Below are 19,371 nucleotides of genomic sequence, written 5' to 3' on the forward strand. Positions count from 1 at the left end.
TCACATACCGCATCTATTAAGAACGGCGAACGAAAATACGGCGTTAATCGTAAGCAGTATAGCCGGCGCAACGGAACGATCTGCCGCTTCCCGTCGGCCGCAAGAAAACCTATAATAACACATGGAGGCTATATTCCTGCTAACCTTTTTTCAGCATTCCATTTTCCTCAATCTCAGCAACACGGCACACCAAAATATGTCGGCATTGCAGCTCCTATCAGCTGCCACACGTCGATAAGTACGCTCCGTGTGTGCACATGCGGAGCGCGCTTAGCCTTCAACATGGCGGAAATGCGCACTGCGGCCGCTAGATGGCAGCAATTTTGCATAAGGTCTATATTTCTGCTGGGTAAACATCCAAGGTTTGATGGCAAGCCACAGCAGCAGAATAGGTGTAGTGGGTTGAACATGCAATTCTTTTGTCTTTACACATGACGCACTGGCACGGTATCAAATCGTGGTCGCTGGATGTCAGGTTTAACAGCAGTGATTTTTTTCCCATAAAAAAATAAAATTTTCAGACTGCCATATTAGTTGAGCATTTCAGTTTAACAAAGTTTCGATATAACGAAGTAAACTGTCAATGTTGCCGACTTCGTTATTATATCAAGCTTTTGCTGTACTCTAAAATGAATAGTACTGTGGAATCAATAAAGTACAATGGAAGGGAACAAAGTCATTCTTGTTTATTAACATGCATACAAGATGACATCATCGGTCAACATGGTGTCAGCCTTTATTGGCATAAAACAATGTTCCATTTTACTCGGGGAAAACCTGGAAAACTAGGAGAATTTAGAAATGTCATTTTGGTAGACACCGTGAGTATGAGTGGTAGTTGAATTATTGCGGTTTGGTGCAAGATAAACCATTGCCTCGAACCGGCAAAGCATTCAGCCAAGCACAGCGTGCGCGCCCGAATGCCCCCGCGTTGAACGCGGTGACCCTAGCGGCAGCCTCTGTCCCTGTATAAAACTGCGGGCGGAGTTTGGTGACCAGAGAAGCATTGAAGGACTCTGGTGTCACCAAAAGCATTCGAAGGTGCATCCCTCCAATCCCATTGTGTACTGAAATCTGGGCAGAAAAGAGGGCCACAGACCTTTTGGTTTGTGTGGCTTCAATGTGGACATATTCGGTCTCTCCCACTTCTTTTACGATCACAGTTTTGTTAAGCCTTGTTTGTCTCTTCTGTAAAAAGGTCTACAAGAGTGGGTTTTCTTTTCCCACATAGGCCACGAGGCAGTGCAGCTGTGCAGGCATCATCGCCCCCGCTGGACAGGGTATCGCATAGGCCACGGCGGCCACCGCCGTACGATGAGGCAGTCACGCGTCTTGCGGCTGGCACGCACCACTTGTTGCCTCCTCGAGGGGAGCCACCACTTCAAGGCCTGGGTGACTCACCCAGTAAGCAGCCACCCGACGACTACTCTGAACTGCTCAGGGTGGTCAGCCTACAGAGGGAGCGCCTGCACAAGATCCATGAGGAATTGGCCCAGAAGGACGCCGGTGAGCCACATAATGTTTGAAGGTGTTTGTTGCACAAGTGCTAAGAGTGTCATTCTCCTGCACCTTTAAATGCAGCACAATACAGGTGGTGCCATTCATGGCTGGGAATGGGAGAAAGGGACATGTAGTAGGAGGATACAACATTTGATGGATGATGTTCTAGTTGTGCATTGTGATATGAAGAGAACTATGTGAGATAGAATGGCAACAAGTTGAGCTTGTCTATAGGGGTTCATTGTTAAGGCATGCAAACATTCGAGAGAAAAGGAACAAGCTCTCTGCTGTGCAAGGCAGTTTGATGGAGAGGTTTGAAAAATGAAACGTGCACTGTATCAACTAGGGTGTCATTAGGGCCCACCGAACTGGTAAACTCGGGCTTCAAGCAAACTAGGGTTTTACAGGGAGGTTTTGTAAAAGTTGTGCAATGGCATTGTTGGTTATGTAAAAAACACAAGTCTGCCAAGAAAAATGAGAGGTAACCTGAGCACCGCAGCCCATAATAATAAACGAACACGCACGACAGGACGGGCACTAAACACTAGGGTTTATATTAATTATCTTTCATTTTATGAAAATATCTGCACACACAATCATACAGAGGTTCTTATAAGGATTGTACGCAAGGTTGCGTATTTAATCTTATGTATGATCTCAGGGAGTCTTGGTGAGGTGTTCTGATGATGCTACGTTACATGGTCTGCAAGCCATAGCTATGAATGCCTAGTTGTGTACAATAATAAAAACGTCTTATGGTTGGCGCGTCAGTAGAAGTGCGTGCATGAGCCAGCTTTTGATAAGCTAGCATAAATGAATGTCATGCTTAAATACTCATACGTGTACCGGAATGGTGGGTGGCACTGCGATTCCTGAGCATGCATTGACAGCGTCTTTTCCACCATGGCGCATCGTTTCAGGTGGTAGCCAGAGTCAGTGCTGTCCAAGTTGGCACACCTTACTTTTTTCTGCAATCATGGTCGGCATTTTTTCTTTTTCTTTGGAAAGGAATTGTCATCAGTTTTAGAGAGTACAAGCTCAATAAAACAAATATACTGTTGCCCTCCCCAGAATGTGGCCATGCTTTACACGTCGCCTGGCTAGACAGGGGCTGCCATACCACGTTCTCCTTACTGGGAAAGAACGTAACGTGAACAAAAAGCCAAACAACCACTCGGAGGAAAATGTCTAGGTCTGCATATGCTTTCCTGTTGCTGTTGGTGCGCACAAATCGTGTTAACATGCAAGTCTCTGGTCTTGGTGTTGCAACTGCTGAGTTTTCCTGAAACATTTCCCAAACGCATTTCTACAGAATGGCAGTGGTGGGTCACTTGTGGTAGAATCAACTGTTGATGCTGATGGAAGAAGTTGTTTATGGCTAGTTCTGTTGTGCAGAGCTGTGTACGTGGGAAGAGGCCAGCCCTCCCCTGGAAGAGCAGCTGCACCTTTCGCGGCAGGAAGAGCGCACGCTGCACTCCGAGTTGACCCTGGCACGCTCGCAGCTGGCCACCTGTGAGGCACGCCTGCTACAGTGCCGTCAGCGCCTGTGCCAGCTGGGACATGAGGTCAGCCCTCTGTGTTTTATTGCAATAGCAATTATATGGACACTCTCGGCGGATTGTTGCCGTCGCCTTCATGTCCCGGATATGTATATGTATGTATATATATAGAAAAGACGCAAAGAAAAATAAAGCATAAGAAAAAATTCGAACCAGCAACCCCTCGCTCCCCAGCATGCTGTGTTAGACAACTCAACCACACGCCATGCGCCGGTGAAATAACGCTGAGCTATTCATGTTCATTTGCTGGTGATGGTACGCAGATCTCGGAGGACCTTGAGCGTGTTTTCTGTCACACAACGCTCCTACATTTTCTTTCAATTTGAAAACTGCCCTTGAAACGCGCATGACAAAGTGGCCCCTTTCTGTACGCACTTGTGATGTGGAACGAAAAAAAAAAAAAAAAAAGAACGTTGTGCACACCTTACGTCAGATGCCCCCTGTGACTGGAGACGCAGAGGGCTCACTCCACGCACCGCAGTTTAAAAGAAAAAAATATCTAACAGCATCTGATTCTCCATTGTCGACAGGCAGTCTTGGTCAATCCCTCAGAGTGGGTATATGCCATAATTTAGAGGAAACAAACAAACAAACATTGTCGACTCTTGCAGCACATTGCACATTGCTTGAGCACAAAGACATAACAACTTTGACAGTTCTTAGTTCACACTTGTCCTGTGTATACCTCTGTGTTCATTTCGGGTGTCCTTTTTTGTGCTTCAGCGGCGCGCTGCAAGTATCGAGCTGCTTGTTGTTCTCCGTTTGACATTCCAGTTTCTTGCTGTTGCATTTATTGCTTCGCCCTTGCGGCGAAACTGTGACTTTTTTTGCCATCGGCAATTCAATGCTCTCTGTGCAAGTGAAAGTGTGCGCTTGTGGACGGGCTGTGTGGCAGGAAGTTTTTTGTTTCTTGCGATATCCTAATGGCAGTTTCAGGATAGACTCACAGCGAACGAACTTCATGCATTCACTGTCACTGGTCTCCAAGATACAGCCATAGTCCACATGGGTCCCTTAATCAGGCTCTGGGGAATTTGGAAAATGTGCTAGCACTGTGAAACTCACTGTAATATTTCCTGGATGGGTACCTTAGGGCACGACAGAGCCTTTTTCTAAATTTTCTTGCTGAAGCATTTTAGCAGAGCACTGAATTTAGTGCCGCTGCTTAGGCTTTCATCAATGAAATTTTAATTATTACAAATTACAGACACAATATATTAAAAGACTGCTTTGCTTGCCCTGAGAAACTTATTGAGGTACGTAATAAAAAAGAAAACCTGATAGAAATCAAATCAACGGTTCCAGAGATTGCGAACTGCTGGCAGCCTACTTGGCTGTCAAGCATTTTCGCCACTTCCTCAAAGGTTGGCAATTCCACATTCTCACCGACCACAAGTCGCTCACCTGTCCTTCGACCGCTACCAACTCTGCCCTCAGTCCACGTGAGATCTGCCAACTTGCGTATATTTCGTAGTTTACAAGCGATGTCCGGCATATCAGTGGCAAAGACAACCCCGTTGCTGACGCACTATCCCCAGGGGTGAGACAGCTGCGCGTATTGTGCATTTTTTATACAATTTCGTTTTCCTGTGCCAAGCTGCTCTGAAAGCATAAAAATTGCAAAAATTGCCCGAACTGCTCCAAAACAGCCTTGAAAGCCAGAATTTCGATGCCCACGTCAGCTTCGTTGGGAAAAAAGGCTGAGTTGACAACATGATTTTCCAAGTTTCGCCTATTTTTGGGGCGCCACGCGTATTTACAACAACCCAGAGGAGGTTATGGCGGCATCATGGGAGCCCTCATTAGAAAGGTGCATAGAAATGCGGTTGGGCATGTCTACGCGTTTTGCGAACGTCTCACTTTCTTGGTATCCCAGGCGCTGGTATCCCAGCGCCTGGGATACCAAGAAAGTGAGACGTTCGCAAAACGCGTAGACGCGCCCAACCGCGTTTCTATGCACCTTTCTAATGAGGGCTCCCATGATGCCGCCATAACCTCCTCTGGGTTGTTGTAAATACGCGTGGCGCCCCAAAAATGTTTTGCCGTGCCCCGAGCGTGCTGCTGCCTCTTGCTAGGCTGTGTCTTCTGGCGCTATCAAGTGGCATGCGTAGTGTGTTCCTCCAGTCGCAACGGTTTTCGCATCGACACTGCTGCGTGTGGTCACCTACACGCGCATTTGTACCGTTACGACCCATACCGTGCACGGGAGAGGCATCACCCTTGTTGCATCAATGCGGCCACAACTAGCTTCCTGCATGCGGTGCGTCTCCACAATACTCTGGCGGTTTTTCAAGCCGAAGCCGGTAGCGGACTGATGCGAAGCGCCTTTGTGTCGTTCTGTAATAAAAGCGTGCAGTATGCTTACAATGGCGCTATGCTCGCAGTGCCGTACGCGATAGTCTGCACAAGATAGCTTTATGAGATAGTCAATGCAGCGAGGTATCTTGGCGCCCGCGCCGCGCTCTCGAAGGCGGTCCCGCACGAGGGGGAAGCGAACGGCAGTAGCACGCCTTTGTTCTCACCTGTTCAAAGCGTGCAGTAGGTTTGATGCTACGCCAGCCGCGCGGCCGAGCTGAAGGCACTTATTGTGATGACCTCCTTACAAACACTGGCCTACAGGAAGCTCTAGAGAAGCTTGAAAAGCTAAATAAGCAGGTCTACAAAAAAATCAGTTTCACCACAAGTGAAGCAATGAATGCAATAGCATCGAATTGTAATTTTATACGAAGTAAGGCTGGCAGCTAACTAACACTTATGGATCCGATCTCGCATAACTACAAAACGCTGTGGTAAGAGAATACGGCTGCTCAAAGGAGAGAAGCATTGAGATCACAGCTCTTAGAAGGGTATACGAGCTGTCTGTGATGCCAGCAGAGATAGCACGCACGCCAGCGATCGCGACCGCGCCCCTTAAAGTAAAAGTCCACAGTTGCCGCTCGAGCGACCCCATCTCTCTCCCTCGCGTTCCTTCGTGCCCCTTCAAGACGGGCGGCGTGTTTCCTCTCTGCATGAGTAGCAATCAAGGCAGGCCTCGCATGCGGTGTTATGTTATTGCATGCGCCCTCCGTGCAGCGGGGATCGGTCGGGGATGTTATCGATGTGGACTTTATACGGGAACATGACTGCGATGCCGACGGCAAAAACCTGTTCAGAATGTCCATATAATTGCTATCGCATAAAAGCCAAAGCAGTAATCTGCTGAATTATATCACTGATCTTAAAAAGGCCTACCGCTTTGTAACTGCAATTCTTGTGCAATTGCATTCTTTTTGTTGTTGTTTTTTTTTTTTTTCAATTTCTCATGAAATTAACCTAGTTCGTAGAACCCTGCGTTTCTTACATGGGCTAGATAGGTCGCATAGTATTTAAAGAGGAAGTATAGCTCATACCTGGCGATACTTTCTCCAAAGGCTGCTTCAGTGTTACATCTATCCTAGGCCAATTTAAATATGTACTTGGCCCCCCAAGTTGCTAGAAATCTGTTTTTCAAGCTCCTGGGATGACGACATAAAAAATTCCGCTAACTGCTCCAAATCGGGGTTCTGCTCCACAAAATTTTGCTGCTCCAAAAACAGCTCCCAAATCAATTTCAGCCGTCTCACCCCTGTATCCCAAATAGACAAATAGAAGTCAACACAATACTGGATGAGCGCCCGCCAGTCGATTTTGCAACCATGGCTACTGTTATATCGACACCATGTGTTGTATGGCAGGAGCGCGGCGTAACCCCGCGGCAGGCCATCGGAGAGGCTGAGCGACGAGAGGGCGCGTAGAGTGACGACTCGTAGACTGAACTTTGGCGAGACTGATGGGAGACTGATCTCCCATGTTTATTGCAGCCGGTTTTATGGAGGGGGAAGAAGGGCGATTTGTCAGTGAGGCACAGGTCACATGACCGGCATGGCCACGCCGGGTTGGTGGCAGGGGGAGGCCCAGCCCCACCCAGTGGCATGTACAGGGACCTTTACCACACTGGTGTCTTCACATGCCACCAGGGCTCGCACAACACAACAGCTACTGCACAATTTGAGGCCAGTGAACTTCACGTTCTAAGACTCCAAGAGAACTCTCTCAAGTTTGAAGATGTGCAACTTCCAGGCTCCGCTATTCCCCTTGTTTGTGACACCTCTACCAGTTGTCCTCACCCCTACGTTCCAGTACCATTTCGCCACAGCATCTTAGACGCCTTGCATTCCTTGTCGTGCCCTGGCATACGTGTGACTCAACATCTCGTCACAGCGTGATATCTATAGCCACGCATAAATGTTGACGTCCGCTGCTAGACACGTGCTTGCCTCAAGTGGCAGCAGACAAAAGTACAGCGAAACACAGCGACCCCACTGGGTACCTTCATGCCTCCTGACTCGCGGTTCAGTCACACACGGCAGAGGCGCACATGGCAGTCAGTCACCGTATGGATAAGCCCCTACTGAGTTCCCAAGACCATCACAACAGATCGAGGTTGACAGTTTGACTCCGCGCTTTTCTGCACTTTGTCCCGAATGCTTGGTGTCAACCACATCAAGACGACGGCCTACCACTCCAAGATGGAGTGGCATCACTCGGAACGATCTATTTTAATCTGGAAAATCAAACTTTAGGGCATAAATTTGTCCAAAAAATCGGTTGCGAAAATGCATTAGTTTGCGACACTCTTCAGTGAGTCTGGCTGTGGCAGAAGTAGGCACACACTCTGATGGCTCCAGCTTGTATGAAAGGATTGTGTTGATTGTGTGCAACGGGTGCCTGCCATACAATAAGAAGGGTGAAAAACCACTAGTGCTCAGAGGGGCAGTATTGTAGGCATAGGTGACAAAGGGCAGAATGGCATCCCAATTTGTGTGATTGGTGGCGACGTACATTGAGAGCATGTTGCCGAGCATGCGGTTAAAGCATTCAGTGAGGTCATAAGCCTGCAGGTGGTAAGCAGTAGTCTTGCGGTGAACAACGTGGCACTCTTTGGAATGGCTTCAACAACTTCTGACAGGAAGACACGGCCTCGATCACTGAGCAGCTCCTGGGGTGGACTGCGACACAGTATGAATCAGTGGAGCAGGAAGGAGGCAACATTGCGCGCTGTAGCCGCTGGGAGGGCGGCAGTTTCGGCAGATCGCGTGAGATGGTCAACGGCGACAATGGCCCATACAGATTGATGCCAATGCACCAAAACGCCCGGTCAGGGCAAGGTAGAGGTTGTAGACCTGCTGGTGACAGGTGCGTTACAGATTTTCGGCGCTGACAATCAAGGCTGGAGCAAACAACTTCTGCACGTAGCAGTACAGTCTAATCCCGCTATAACGAATACCGCTACAGCAAAATTTCCGCCACAACGAATAATTTTGGATTCCCCGTCAGGTGCCCATAGAAAACAATGCGAAAAATGTCTCGTCACAACGAATACTTTTCCTGGGTATTTCCACTTGAACAAAGTTATCACGAGTGCCACCACCAGGGGCGTAGCCAGAAATTTTTTTCGGGGGGGTTCAACCATACTTTATGTTCGTGCGTGCATTTGTATGTGCGCGTGTATATATACGCAAGCAAAACTGAAAAATTTCGAGGCTACGCCCGTGGCCACCACGTATATAAGGAAAAGGAGCTCGCCTAGGATTGCCGCGAAATTCCGCTAGAAACTCGACCATTTTTCGTTTCCAGAGCCGTGTGGCCGCATCGCAAGACCCGTGTCTTCATCGGAGACATGCTTTCTGCCCCCACACGCACATTCCGGTAAATTTTTTGCCATCGAGATGCTCGGCGACAGATCGTCCATCCGCCATGATGCGCGTGCGGGCCGCGGAAGAATCCTTCTTCAAGAACTCCCGCCATGTTTTTGACGTAGCACGCAAAACAAAACTACTGCTCGTTGTCACAAGCCCTGCGATCGTGAATGACATCCACGGCGTTTGAAAGTCCACACATGCGGCCAGCGCACACCTAGTCCAAGCGTAACTACATTCTGCCACAACTGCTGCGAACACAAATGCGGTCGTGTCGACGCGATGATGGCCGACCACGAAAGTGCGCGCGCATCCAACGTACGCGCACCGACTCAAAGCAATGCTGCGGTGAAAACCGCAGTAGATGCGATCACAGATAGCAACGATGCAGTTCTGAAGGCACGCGCACTGCCAGCACGCACAGATTGAAAACGGAACTACCGTTCGCCGAAACCGCTGCGCAGAAAACCGCGGTCGCTATCGTCGTGATCATCGATAGCGAATACGCTGAAGTACGCAGCTAACACAGCGGAAGAAAGATTAAAGGCAATGAAGTCGTAAAACGGCACGAAGCGTTTCGCCTTTCCGTTCTCTCGCTTATGACTGTGGTAGTGCGGAGCTTCGGCACTTCGTTTTCAGTTAGCCTCTAGCGAACTTTGGCACGCTCCTTCGCGGCGCTACGCGCTCGGCACGCGCCGAGGGTAGCCTGCATATAGTATTTGCTCGTGTATAACCCACGTGTATAACTCGCCTATTGACGCAAAGCCGCCTTCATTGCATTGCCGTGGAGCCAACTTGCGCAACGAAATTCGCGTATAACCCGCACCCCGAGTTTAGCGCTAAATTTTCTGTATATTTTGTGCGTGTTATACGCGAGAAAATACATTCACACGGTGTGCGGCCAAGTATGTCCGAGTTAGCGAGAGTTAAATGCAAAGGACAATGCATTGGCTTGCTGGGACCAAAGGACGAGTATGATCATCAGATCTTCCTAACTTTTGTGGTCTGTAGATGAAATTCCGCGACAACGAACTTTTTCGCGCGTCCCGTCAATTTCGTTGTAGCGAGATTTGACTGTACGTCTCTCACCAAAAGTATCATTGCTGAATGCGGTGGTAAATTTTGGATACTTCAAGTGTGCGCACTGTGCATCAGAGTGGAGCAACTTGCATATTTCAGAACGCAGACTGTGGGGTATCACTAGTAGCCACTGGCGGCCGTCGGCGTTGTAATTGCGTTGGTGCAATAGGCCGTCACAGATGGCGAAATGGTGTGCTTGACGACGCAACGCACGAGTGGTTGGTGTTGCTGACAGATCAGTGAGCAAGTCCATCAGCGAGGCGATCCATTGATTCGTGCTCTGTTCGGTAGCAATGGGTTGAATGTCGATGGAAGAAACAACAATGTTAGATACTGAGCTGTGGGCATTGTCGTCAGGCAAGGCAGAACGCGACAGGGCGTCGGCGTCAGCATGCTGACGTCCGTTGCGGTACAGCACATGAATATTGTAGTCATGCAGGCAAAGTGCCCAGTGGGCGAGACAGCCTGAGGGAGCCTTCAATGACGACAATCAGCATAGTGCATGATGGTCGGTGATGACATCAAATGGGCGACCACACAAATAAGGTAGGAACTTCGTAAGGGCCCAGATGATTGCCAGGCATTCTTTTTCCATGACGGTGTAATTGGTCTTGGCTTTGGTGAGCGTACAACTTGCATATGCCACGACATACTCAGGGAACCTCGGTTTATACAGAACAAGGACAGTGCTGAGGCCAATGCCACTGGCGTCCGTCTGTACCTCTGTAGGTGTCGGAGTGGCATAGTATGGGAGGAGACGTCAACAAACTACAGATCTTCACAAACGCGTCGTCACGCTCTGACGACCACGAATTGAGGGGCCCGTTACTTCCGACGAGCTTCGTCAGTGGCAATATGATAGTGGCGAAGTTTTGAATGAAGCGTCAAAGTAGGAACACAGTCCTACGAAACTGCGCACTTCTTTGACAGGCGTAGGTTTGGGGAACTCGGCCACGGCCCGAAACATGGCTGGATAAGGGAGAATTCCGTCCTTGGACACAACATAGCCTAGTATTGTCAGCTGCTGTGCTTCAAATCGGTGCCTCTTGAGATTCAGTTGTAGGCCGGTGTTGCTCAAACGTGTCAAAACATGCCGCAAGCGTTAGAGATGCATGGAGAAGTCCAGAGCAAAAATGACGACATCTTTGAGATAGCACAAGCATGTGTACCATTTCAAGTTGTGCAGAATGGTATTCATCATGCGCTCTAAGGTCACGGTCGCATTACACAGTCCAAACGGCATGACTTTGAATTCATACAGCCGTCGGGCGGGACAAAGGCTGTTTTCGATCAAGAATCATCAGCCATGGGTACTTGCAAGTACCCCGAGCAAAAATCAAAAGAAAAAAATTCTGCTCCTTGCAGGCTGTCAGTCGCGTCGTCTATTCGCGGTAGTGGATAAACGTCCTTACCAGTGATGTGATTGACTGAAGCTGTTTTGGAGCAGGTTTTTGGAGCAGCAAAAAGTGCATTTTGGAGCAGGTAAAAGGGCTTTTGGAGCAGCCAAAAACGCGTTTGGGAGCAGGAAAAACAGCTTTTCGAGCAGCTAAAAGCTCACTGCCAAGTGGAAAAATGAACCGTGTGAGGCAAAACAGTTAATTAAGGAGGAACACTTTTTAAATAAAAGGTTCTGTAAAGTAATGGGTGTTTGCATAACACCATTGGATCAACGAACAGCCCCGTAAGAGTAAACATTGGCGTTGCGGTCTTGTAATGGCTTAGGGTGGCCAAACAAACTACGCAGGTAGGGTTTCCCAACTGCAGTACTGTTGTACCGAGATTGTACTTACAACCTCGGTGATACGAATCTGAAGGGGGAGCGACAATATTCGTATCGCCCAAAATCTCGTATCATCAAAAAACTAGCAAAACCTGTTTTCAAACCACGATATATGCACAAAACATTCATTTCCGTCAAAAGAACTCGCGTACGCCTTTCTGGGACGCACATGAACGGACCAACAAGGGACGGCGCAGCTGGCTGCCGTGAAAGCGCGCGTCAAAGGTTCGCATGAGGATAACTGAAAACTAAGTGAAGTCCGCTCCACGATAGTGACAACCGAAGATCGACACGAACGCCGAAAGGCTTCGTGCCAGGGGCGTAGGCAGAAATTTTTTCTTTCGGGGAGGGGGGGGGGGGGCACCTCCTTGATTTGAAGTGGGGGCCGGGCCGGCAGAGTGGTCTAATGTCATTTTGGGCTCTGTATGCCGTGGCAAAAAAAAAAAATTTTTTTTGAGGGGGGGGGGGGGGCATCCCCCCCCCCCTTGGCTACGACACTGCTTTGTGCCTTTTTTTACGACTATATAGCTTTTAATCTACCGCTGCGTTAGCCGCGTACCTTCAGAGCTCGTAATCTACGTCGTTTGCATACCTTCGGAGCTCGTAGTCGCTATCGATGGTCGCGTTGATGGCGACCGTGGTTTCGTGCGCGGCGGTTGCAGCAAACGGTAGTTCCGTTTTCAATCCGCCTGCGCTGGCCGCGCACGTGCCCTCAAATCTACGTCGTTTGCGTACCTTCGGAGCTCGTAGTCGCTATCGATGGTCGCGTTGATGGCGACCGTGGTTTCGTGCGCGGCGGTTGCAGCAAACGGTAGTTCCGTTTTCAATCCGCCTGCGCTGGCCGCGCACGTGCCTTCAAATCTACGTCGTTTGTTGCTATCTATGCACTTTTGTCCGCGGCGTTTGCGGGAGGCAGCGTCGCTTGGACTAGGTGGACGTTGGACGCGCGTGCACTTTCGGAGTTCCGTCAGTTTCGTCGTCGCCTTACATGATAGTGTCAAGAGCGACCGTGGTTTCGCCCACAACGGTTGTGCATGGCAAACGATAACCACAGTTCTGACAGTGTGCGCGCTGGCCGCGTGCGTACTTCCAAAGCTAACAACATTCTGCTCTCGGCCGTCGCTCGACGAATTCGGTATCAAAGTTCGTATCACCCGCCGCGACGCGGAAAAGTGTTCGGAACATCCAAATTTCTGCCCATTCGACACAGTGGAATTCGGCTGGGGAATTTCACAAATTCATATCAGCCGGTTACGTTTACACTGACAGTGGTATAACACTGGTTCGAGTAGCGGAACTTAAAAAAGGGGGCAAAAATAAGGTATGGATGTCGCTGTACTAACAACTGAAATTTTACTTCTATGTTGCTACGGCGGTGCGGTCACACCAGCTCGCGACGAGCCGCTCCTTCCAAGGTGCATTTCTGGGGGGTCACACCAGTTTACAGCAGTCTGGAGAGGGTTATGTCGGCCCCCAAAAGCCTGAGCAAGCCAAACCAGCGCTTAACGAGCCTTCCCATCAATCTGCGTCCGGTCAGGTCCCCCAGAAAGCGCCAGGCGGCGTGCCGCGAAAAATGATGCAAGAACCCATTCCTCTCGCGGCACGAAAATTTTGCCGCGCGGCAGCTTTGGAGTGTCGCGTTTTGCCGCCGGCGGCGCGCTGCGTACGTTTTTACGCTAGTGTGCTTATAGTTTGGCGCAGTTTTGGCGCAGAACAGCGGAGATGTAGCAGGATGTAGCAGGTTTCACGTCTTGGCGCAGCTATCACATCACTGCCTTACTAGTGATCTTGTTGAGTCACCTGTAGTCCGCGCAGAACTGTCCTCCTTTGCAACGACAACCACAGAAGACGTCCAGGGGCTGTTTGATGGTCAAATAACATTGCTGTGTTGTGTACCACGACAGCAAAAGATGTTGCCTCGTTCATCCTACGCAACTTCGTTCTCTGCCATGGCGCATGTCATCAACTGCTTAGTGATCTATTCCTCTCAGACGTGCTGCAATCACTCCTGCCTGAATGCCAAATTGTTCACCGCAGCTACCACCACTACATCCGAAGACCACTGGCTTTACAGAACAATTTGACAGAACTCTTGGCAACATGTTGTCAATGTATGTTGCGTGAGACCACTCCAACCGGGATCTTGTACTTCCGTTTGTCACATACGCATACAATGCTGCCTTCCAAGCTAGTGCTGGATTCCTCACCGTTCTTTTTGCTTTACGGCCACAAGCCCTCCAGCACCATTGATATGATTCTCCCGTACCATCTGGACATTGCCGACTACTCACCTGTGTCTATGGTCGCTCGGAACGTTAAAAACAACGTTATGGCTTTAACCCTTTGAGGGATAATGGGACGAATCTGTCCCACTTTTTCTTCTTCAGTAAAAGCTTCCTCCGCCTCTGCGCATTGCCATCAGCGCTATGGTTTACTGCTGCCATGGGTTAGAAACATTTAAGAAACCAAGAAAAAAATATTTCGCGCATTTACAATATGTGGTGTCGGTGATACATTGAGTTTAAATTCGTTTTTCTCTGTAGAATTTTTTTACAATTGTTGTTCCATTGCATGCAAGATAGCTAAAGTTCGAGATTTATGGTATTTTTCTCCTTTTCTGAATTTCGAGAGAAGTAGTTGTAGCATGAATCTATGGATTTGTTTCAAAATTGGAGCAGTGTATCGGCCAATAATCGTGTCGAAGCCTACTCGAACAAAAAATGAAGCAGTTTCTTCCTAAGCCTCACTACCAAACAGGCCCCCATAACTGCTTTTTCAAGTTTTTTTGGGGCACTATTACGTCCCAAGACATGTTTTTTGACGGAGAAGGTGCTGAAATTCTTTTTTGTCCTTTTTTACGACTACGGTACCTGTGGAAATGAGACCAAAAGCTGTGGCTAAGACGTTCCTGAAATTGAGAGGCAAAAGAAAATAATGTCGAGATTGATGCTCTAGACAGTCAGGAAGTGAAAGAGAACACGAGTTTACAAGATATAAGAGAAAAGCTAATACTTCAGACATGCATGGAGTTCATGAATGCATTTACAGAATTCAGTGCATTCAGTGACGCCACACTGATGTTGTTTGCCTTGACTCATAGCTGCAATTTTATATGTGGGTGGAAATTCAGGCGTAACTGAGGTGCTCGTCCTTATCTACACCAACAGAAGAGACAGAAAGGAGCTAAAATGGTTGGTGTATGCGAAGAGGCCCGACAGAGCTGCTGGCGCAACACAAGAGGCGCAAGTGCACATTTTGTTCCACAGCTGGAAATGAGTTGCACCAGAGATTTTTTTTTTTTTTTGCACAGTTTTTGAAGTGCCCCTCTGTACCACTTGCCTTTTCGTGCGAGAAATTTGGCGAAAGGATTGCAGCTTGGTGCACTCATGAGACAATGGGACATATACGTACCACTTTTTGCTCGTAAACTACAGGTCGTATTTCAGTGAAAATTGTTTCATACTATTTCTGTGTTATTTGGAGATTCTGTAGGCATATTTTTTTGTTATGTGAAAAATATGGATGAACCCACGAAGGGTTAAACAACCTCCGGACATCTTCGCTGTCGACTCCCTCGTGTGGCTTTGGACCCCGCCTGTTCCTGGCTTTTCGTCCAAGCTTCTTCTAAAGTACCACGAGCCTACTGTGTGGTTGCGCAAACATCTCCCGTTACTTATGTGGTCGAACCCGTATCGCAGGCAAGAGACAGTGCACATTGACTGGCTCAAATTGTATTACCGTCTGCTGACCTCTCTCTAGGTTGCCAGGATGGCTACCTCTCAAACTGCCACACGCGCTTCTTTTGTTATTTTTATGTAACTAGTCCATTGCACGCATAGTCGCTGCCTTGCGCAAGCCTCGCCCTAATGTCTGAGAACCTTATTTCTGAGATTATTTTAGAATCTTCTTATAGGGCTTGAGCGTGCAAACGCGGTCTTCAGCGATAAGTGTTGAATGTTTGATGCCGCACTTATAAATGCCGACGCTCTTTTTGCCACTATCAGTGTAAGCGTGTATCACTTGTAGTTTAACTTCTCGTTTACCGGGCACAGGTTCGGCCAAATAAAAAGCTTAGTCTTGAACAAGCCGACTCTACGTCACGACCCCAGGGCAGTAGCGAGGGTGATTGTGGTCGGCATGCTGAGAAGCCCCATTGCCATCGGGTGGCTCATACTCAGTTCACTGACTGGCTGTACAGCCTCAATAAACTCCCTTCACCATGGTGTTTCTTGTTCTGAAACCACTCCCATCCTTTACAGCTGACACCATCTATAGTGCTTTGCAAGGTATAATGTGCGTGTGCATATGTGTGTGTGTGCAGCTTGCGGAGGAGAAGCGGTGTCAAGGTGGTGAAGAAGAAGACCTGTCGGAGCAGCTGTCCGAGCGTCGGCGCATGGTAGCTCAGCTGAGTGAGGAGCTGCGCGAGGCCAACCTGGAGGCCCTGGCTTTGGCCGACGCCGACCACAAGCATTGGCTGGAGGCCTCTGGTCAGTTTAGTATTCACTCGTGGTGCTTAGTATCTAATTCTGCTAAGCATAGGGATACAGCAGTGAAACTAATTGAGTCACTTATTCAGGTATCTGCTGAAATTCTGTTGGTTTTTTTAGAGTGCTGCAATGGAGAGTAACATATTTGTCATCAAGGCAAGGAGTTTGAAGCATGCCTTGGTGAATGTGCTTGTGGAGTTGTCAAATCAAAAGCTGCAAAAGCATTCTTTATTCAGTCACTATTTTTGTTTCTTGTCCCAGATGAAAGCCCCCTCGTGAACTGTCCAGAGACATCCCTAGTCACTCGTGACGTCCCACAGCACACCACTGTGGTTAGAGATCCTCAAAAATGTGTTAACTTGGGCTGGTTGGGTGCCAGCAACGGGACAGAGACAGAGAAGCTCTTCGTCTGTGCCACCCAGTTCTTCTAGAGATGTTCAACTGCTTGAAGCTCTCAGACTAAGCAATCCCGTGTCGACCGAGCTTGTTAGGCTAATGGCCCTTGAATTGGCATGCGAATAAGACTTCTTAAGAAGTGATCTTAGAGCCAGCAAAACCGGATCGCATAAGGAAAGGAAGTCACAGTATATTCAGGTGCACTTTTATTTTAAGCCCACAAAGATTGAGTGCGCATAAGGTTCGAGTAAATAGCGTGAACCAGCAAGGAAGTGCTTCCTGATGTTGGCCAACGTGCCAACATTGACAGCCATTGAAATACATGGCTGTAGCATAGAATAGCAAAGCAAGGGATAGTGCCCGCCGTCACTACGAGTGCATCAGAAAAGGTCCATTGCTTGCAGTGGCACACCCCATTTTGATGCTTTCATCTGGTTTTTTCAGGCGGGTTTTTCAATCGTCCAGGGAGCACACGCAAGATCATTGGATCTCCACGACAGCTCGAAAGTGCAGTGCCTACCAGCAAGAATCCAAACGGTGTCTGGGTCTGACTGAAGTCTGCAGCAGTGCCTGCTGCAACCAAGAGCACTGCTGCACTCTGCTAGGACAAAATGTGTGATGGCTTTCGGGTATCCTGCAAGCCAAGCATGAAGGCTGTGTTCCAGTGAAAATGGTGCTAACTGTGCCTTCTTTTGTGGAGGCTGCTGTGATCACGTGGTGCAAGCCTTGCTGTGGACTATTTATGCATGGTGGGACCAAGTTTTTTTTACTTCTGATTGCACTCGGGATTGTGTTGGTGCAGTATCAGAAAGTTCACAGAGCACGTCAGGTTGACATGCCCAGCTCACATCGGTGGCATTCAAGGCGTTGTCAATATTGCTTTTACTTGCAACAAGTGCAATGGTGTGCTACAAAACTTCCAACGGTTTTGAAACAGTCAGTGATAGAACTGCTTTAGATTTCAACCTGTTGCTGCGGCAACCTTGAGTATGGCCATTGTACAGATTCCTTTGAATGACAGTCCTGATAATAACGCAGTGGCAATGCAAATCTGGTCATATCCACAAATATGTGGACTCCTAAGGTCTTCCAGGTTTTGCTGATGTTGATGATCACGACCAGTTTCAAAACATGGTGCATGGCAACGGGTGACAGCCATGATGTCACTGCGAACTAATGCTCAATCCAGTGTTGATCAGCCTTCTGTTGTTCCTTGTATCAGCCGTATTTTGCGCTTTTTATCATTTTTGGCCATGTGGAGTATGGCAGCCAAAAGTGCTTGATTGGCAAGTGAAGAAGCCAATCGCATTTTTAATGCAGAAATGAGGATAGCAATGCTGACGAAGAAAGTCTGCACCCAAGCATGACTGTACTTGAAAGTTTCTTTCTGTTCTCAAGTGTTTGAACTTGCTCAGTCTTGCTTTTTGATGCACTTATCCCAGCCACCTTCAATGCCACGGCCACGAGGGCACAGTAAGCAAAACTGTGTTCGTTTTTGGAAATAGCTTGTATCAGATATTTACCATTTGCTAATCAATGTTCAATTGAAATCGCTCTTTGCAGAGATGGTGTTGACACCAAGTCAGTGCTAAGGCAACATCTTAGAGTAGTCTGTCACGACAGTTACGCACACTAACAAATCTTAATGCAGGTATACTTGTCGGTTTGGTTAAACGGTGCAGGCAGTCTGTTACTACAATGAGGTCTGCTCTCTTGTTATTAGTGTGTTGGCTTTGCCTTTTTGCCTGGCAGCTGAACTTGCTGCACATGTTTGGAGGTGTATTGCAGTTGTGCTGGCATGCGAGAGATTCAATAAAGGCGTGAGCTGTTGGACGTTTGGGAGCCCTCGATATTTTTTGCCGCTAGTTTCCAGTGACCACACAAGCTGCACGGTAGCTTTTACATGACTTGGTGCCAGCACGGTAAGTTCGTTAATCACTGGACGATGCAGAGGATTGTTCAAGTCTTCAATAATCGCACAGTGATTGAGCATTGCAAGATAGAGCTACTAGTTGTCCCGAGCATAGTGCACAGGAACAAGAGTCTGGGGCTATGCAGCCAAAGCTGCAGTGCATAAAACCGTACATACAGTAGACTCTCAATAAACCAAAATCTCTTAAATGAAATTGCTGCTTAAATGGAACAGCTGCCTCTAACATGATTGGTTTTGTGCTTGAATTCTGCACCCCTTTTCATCTCTCAGTAAACGAAACTCCTGTTAAATGAAACATATTTTCCTGGTCCCTTCAGCTTTCGTTTAACAGGAGTCTGCTGTAGCTCCCAATTGAAATCATTGGTTTTCGACAATGTAAATTCACAGAAGCAATGGGGGCGAGTAACTTAACAAGCCTCGTGAGGCTATCGCTTACGCTCTCAAGTTAGTGTTGCCTAAAGGGACTGTCACATTATTCCATAATGCAAAGTAGGAAGTAGATGCGGCATTAATTTTGTTTTCACGGCTGCCAATAAGCTAGGTAAGATTTGTGCTGCTGTGCGGAGGAATGAGCGAGTAAAAGACAAGAAGTGGATCGATATTTGTTTTGTTAAACACTCCAACAAATTCACTGATTGCCATACAAGTGTGGTGTATAAGGTCCCTTTCAGCTGCAGCCACTTCTACGTAGGACAGACGGGCCGCTCAAGAATAAGTGTTGGGGTTTAACTTCCCAAAACCACGATATGATTATGAGAGATGCAGTAGTGAAGGGCTCCAGAAGTTTCAACCACCTGGGGTTTTTTAACATGCACCTAAATCTAAGCACATGGTTCTCAAGCATTTTCGCCACCGTCAAAAATGCGGCCGCCGCGGCCGGGATTCGATCCTGCGACCTGCAGGCGAGCCGCTGAATTAA

The 19,371-nt window shown here is 48.1% G+C and overlaps 1 protein-coding gene across 2 annotated transcripts in view; it reads left to right on the forward strand.

Annotated features, from left to right (window-relative positions):
• Nucleotides 1-17,191, forward strand: part of LOC119384077 (ras association domain-containing protein 8) — a 63,478-nt gene extending 46,287 nt beyond the window's left edge. For both annotated transcript variants that reach the window (XM_049412757.1, XM_037652358.2), the window contains exons 3-6: nucleotides 1,232-1,506; nucleotides 2,896-3,065; nucleotides 15,958-16,123; nucleotides 16,964-17,191. In XM_049412757.1, the coding sequence (XP_049268714.1) occupies nucleotides 1,232-1,506; nucleotides 2,896-3,065; nucleotides 15,958-16,123; nucleotides 16,964-17,070 (718 nt within the window). In that variant the 3' untranslated portion in view covers nucleotides 17,071-17,191. The remainder of the gene's footprint in view (nucleotides 1-1,231; nucleotides 1,507-2,895; nucleotides 3,066-15,957; nucleotides 16,124-16,963) is intronic.
• Nucleotides 17,192-19,371: the final 2,180 nt, after the last annotated feature.

The sequence above is a fragment of the Rhipicephalus sanguineus genome, chromosome 2, assembly GCF_013339695.2.
Source record: "Rhipicephalus sanguineus isolate Rsan-2018 chromosome 2, BIME_Rsan_1.4, whole genome shotgun sequence".
Lineage (NCBI taxonomy): Eukaryota > Metazoa > Arthropoda > Arachnida > Ixodida > Ixodidae > Rhipicephalus > Rhipicephalus sanguineus.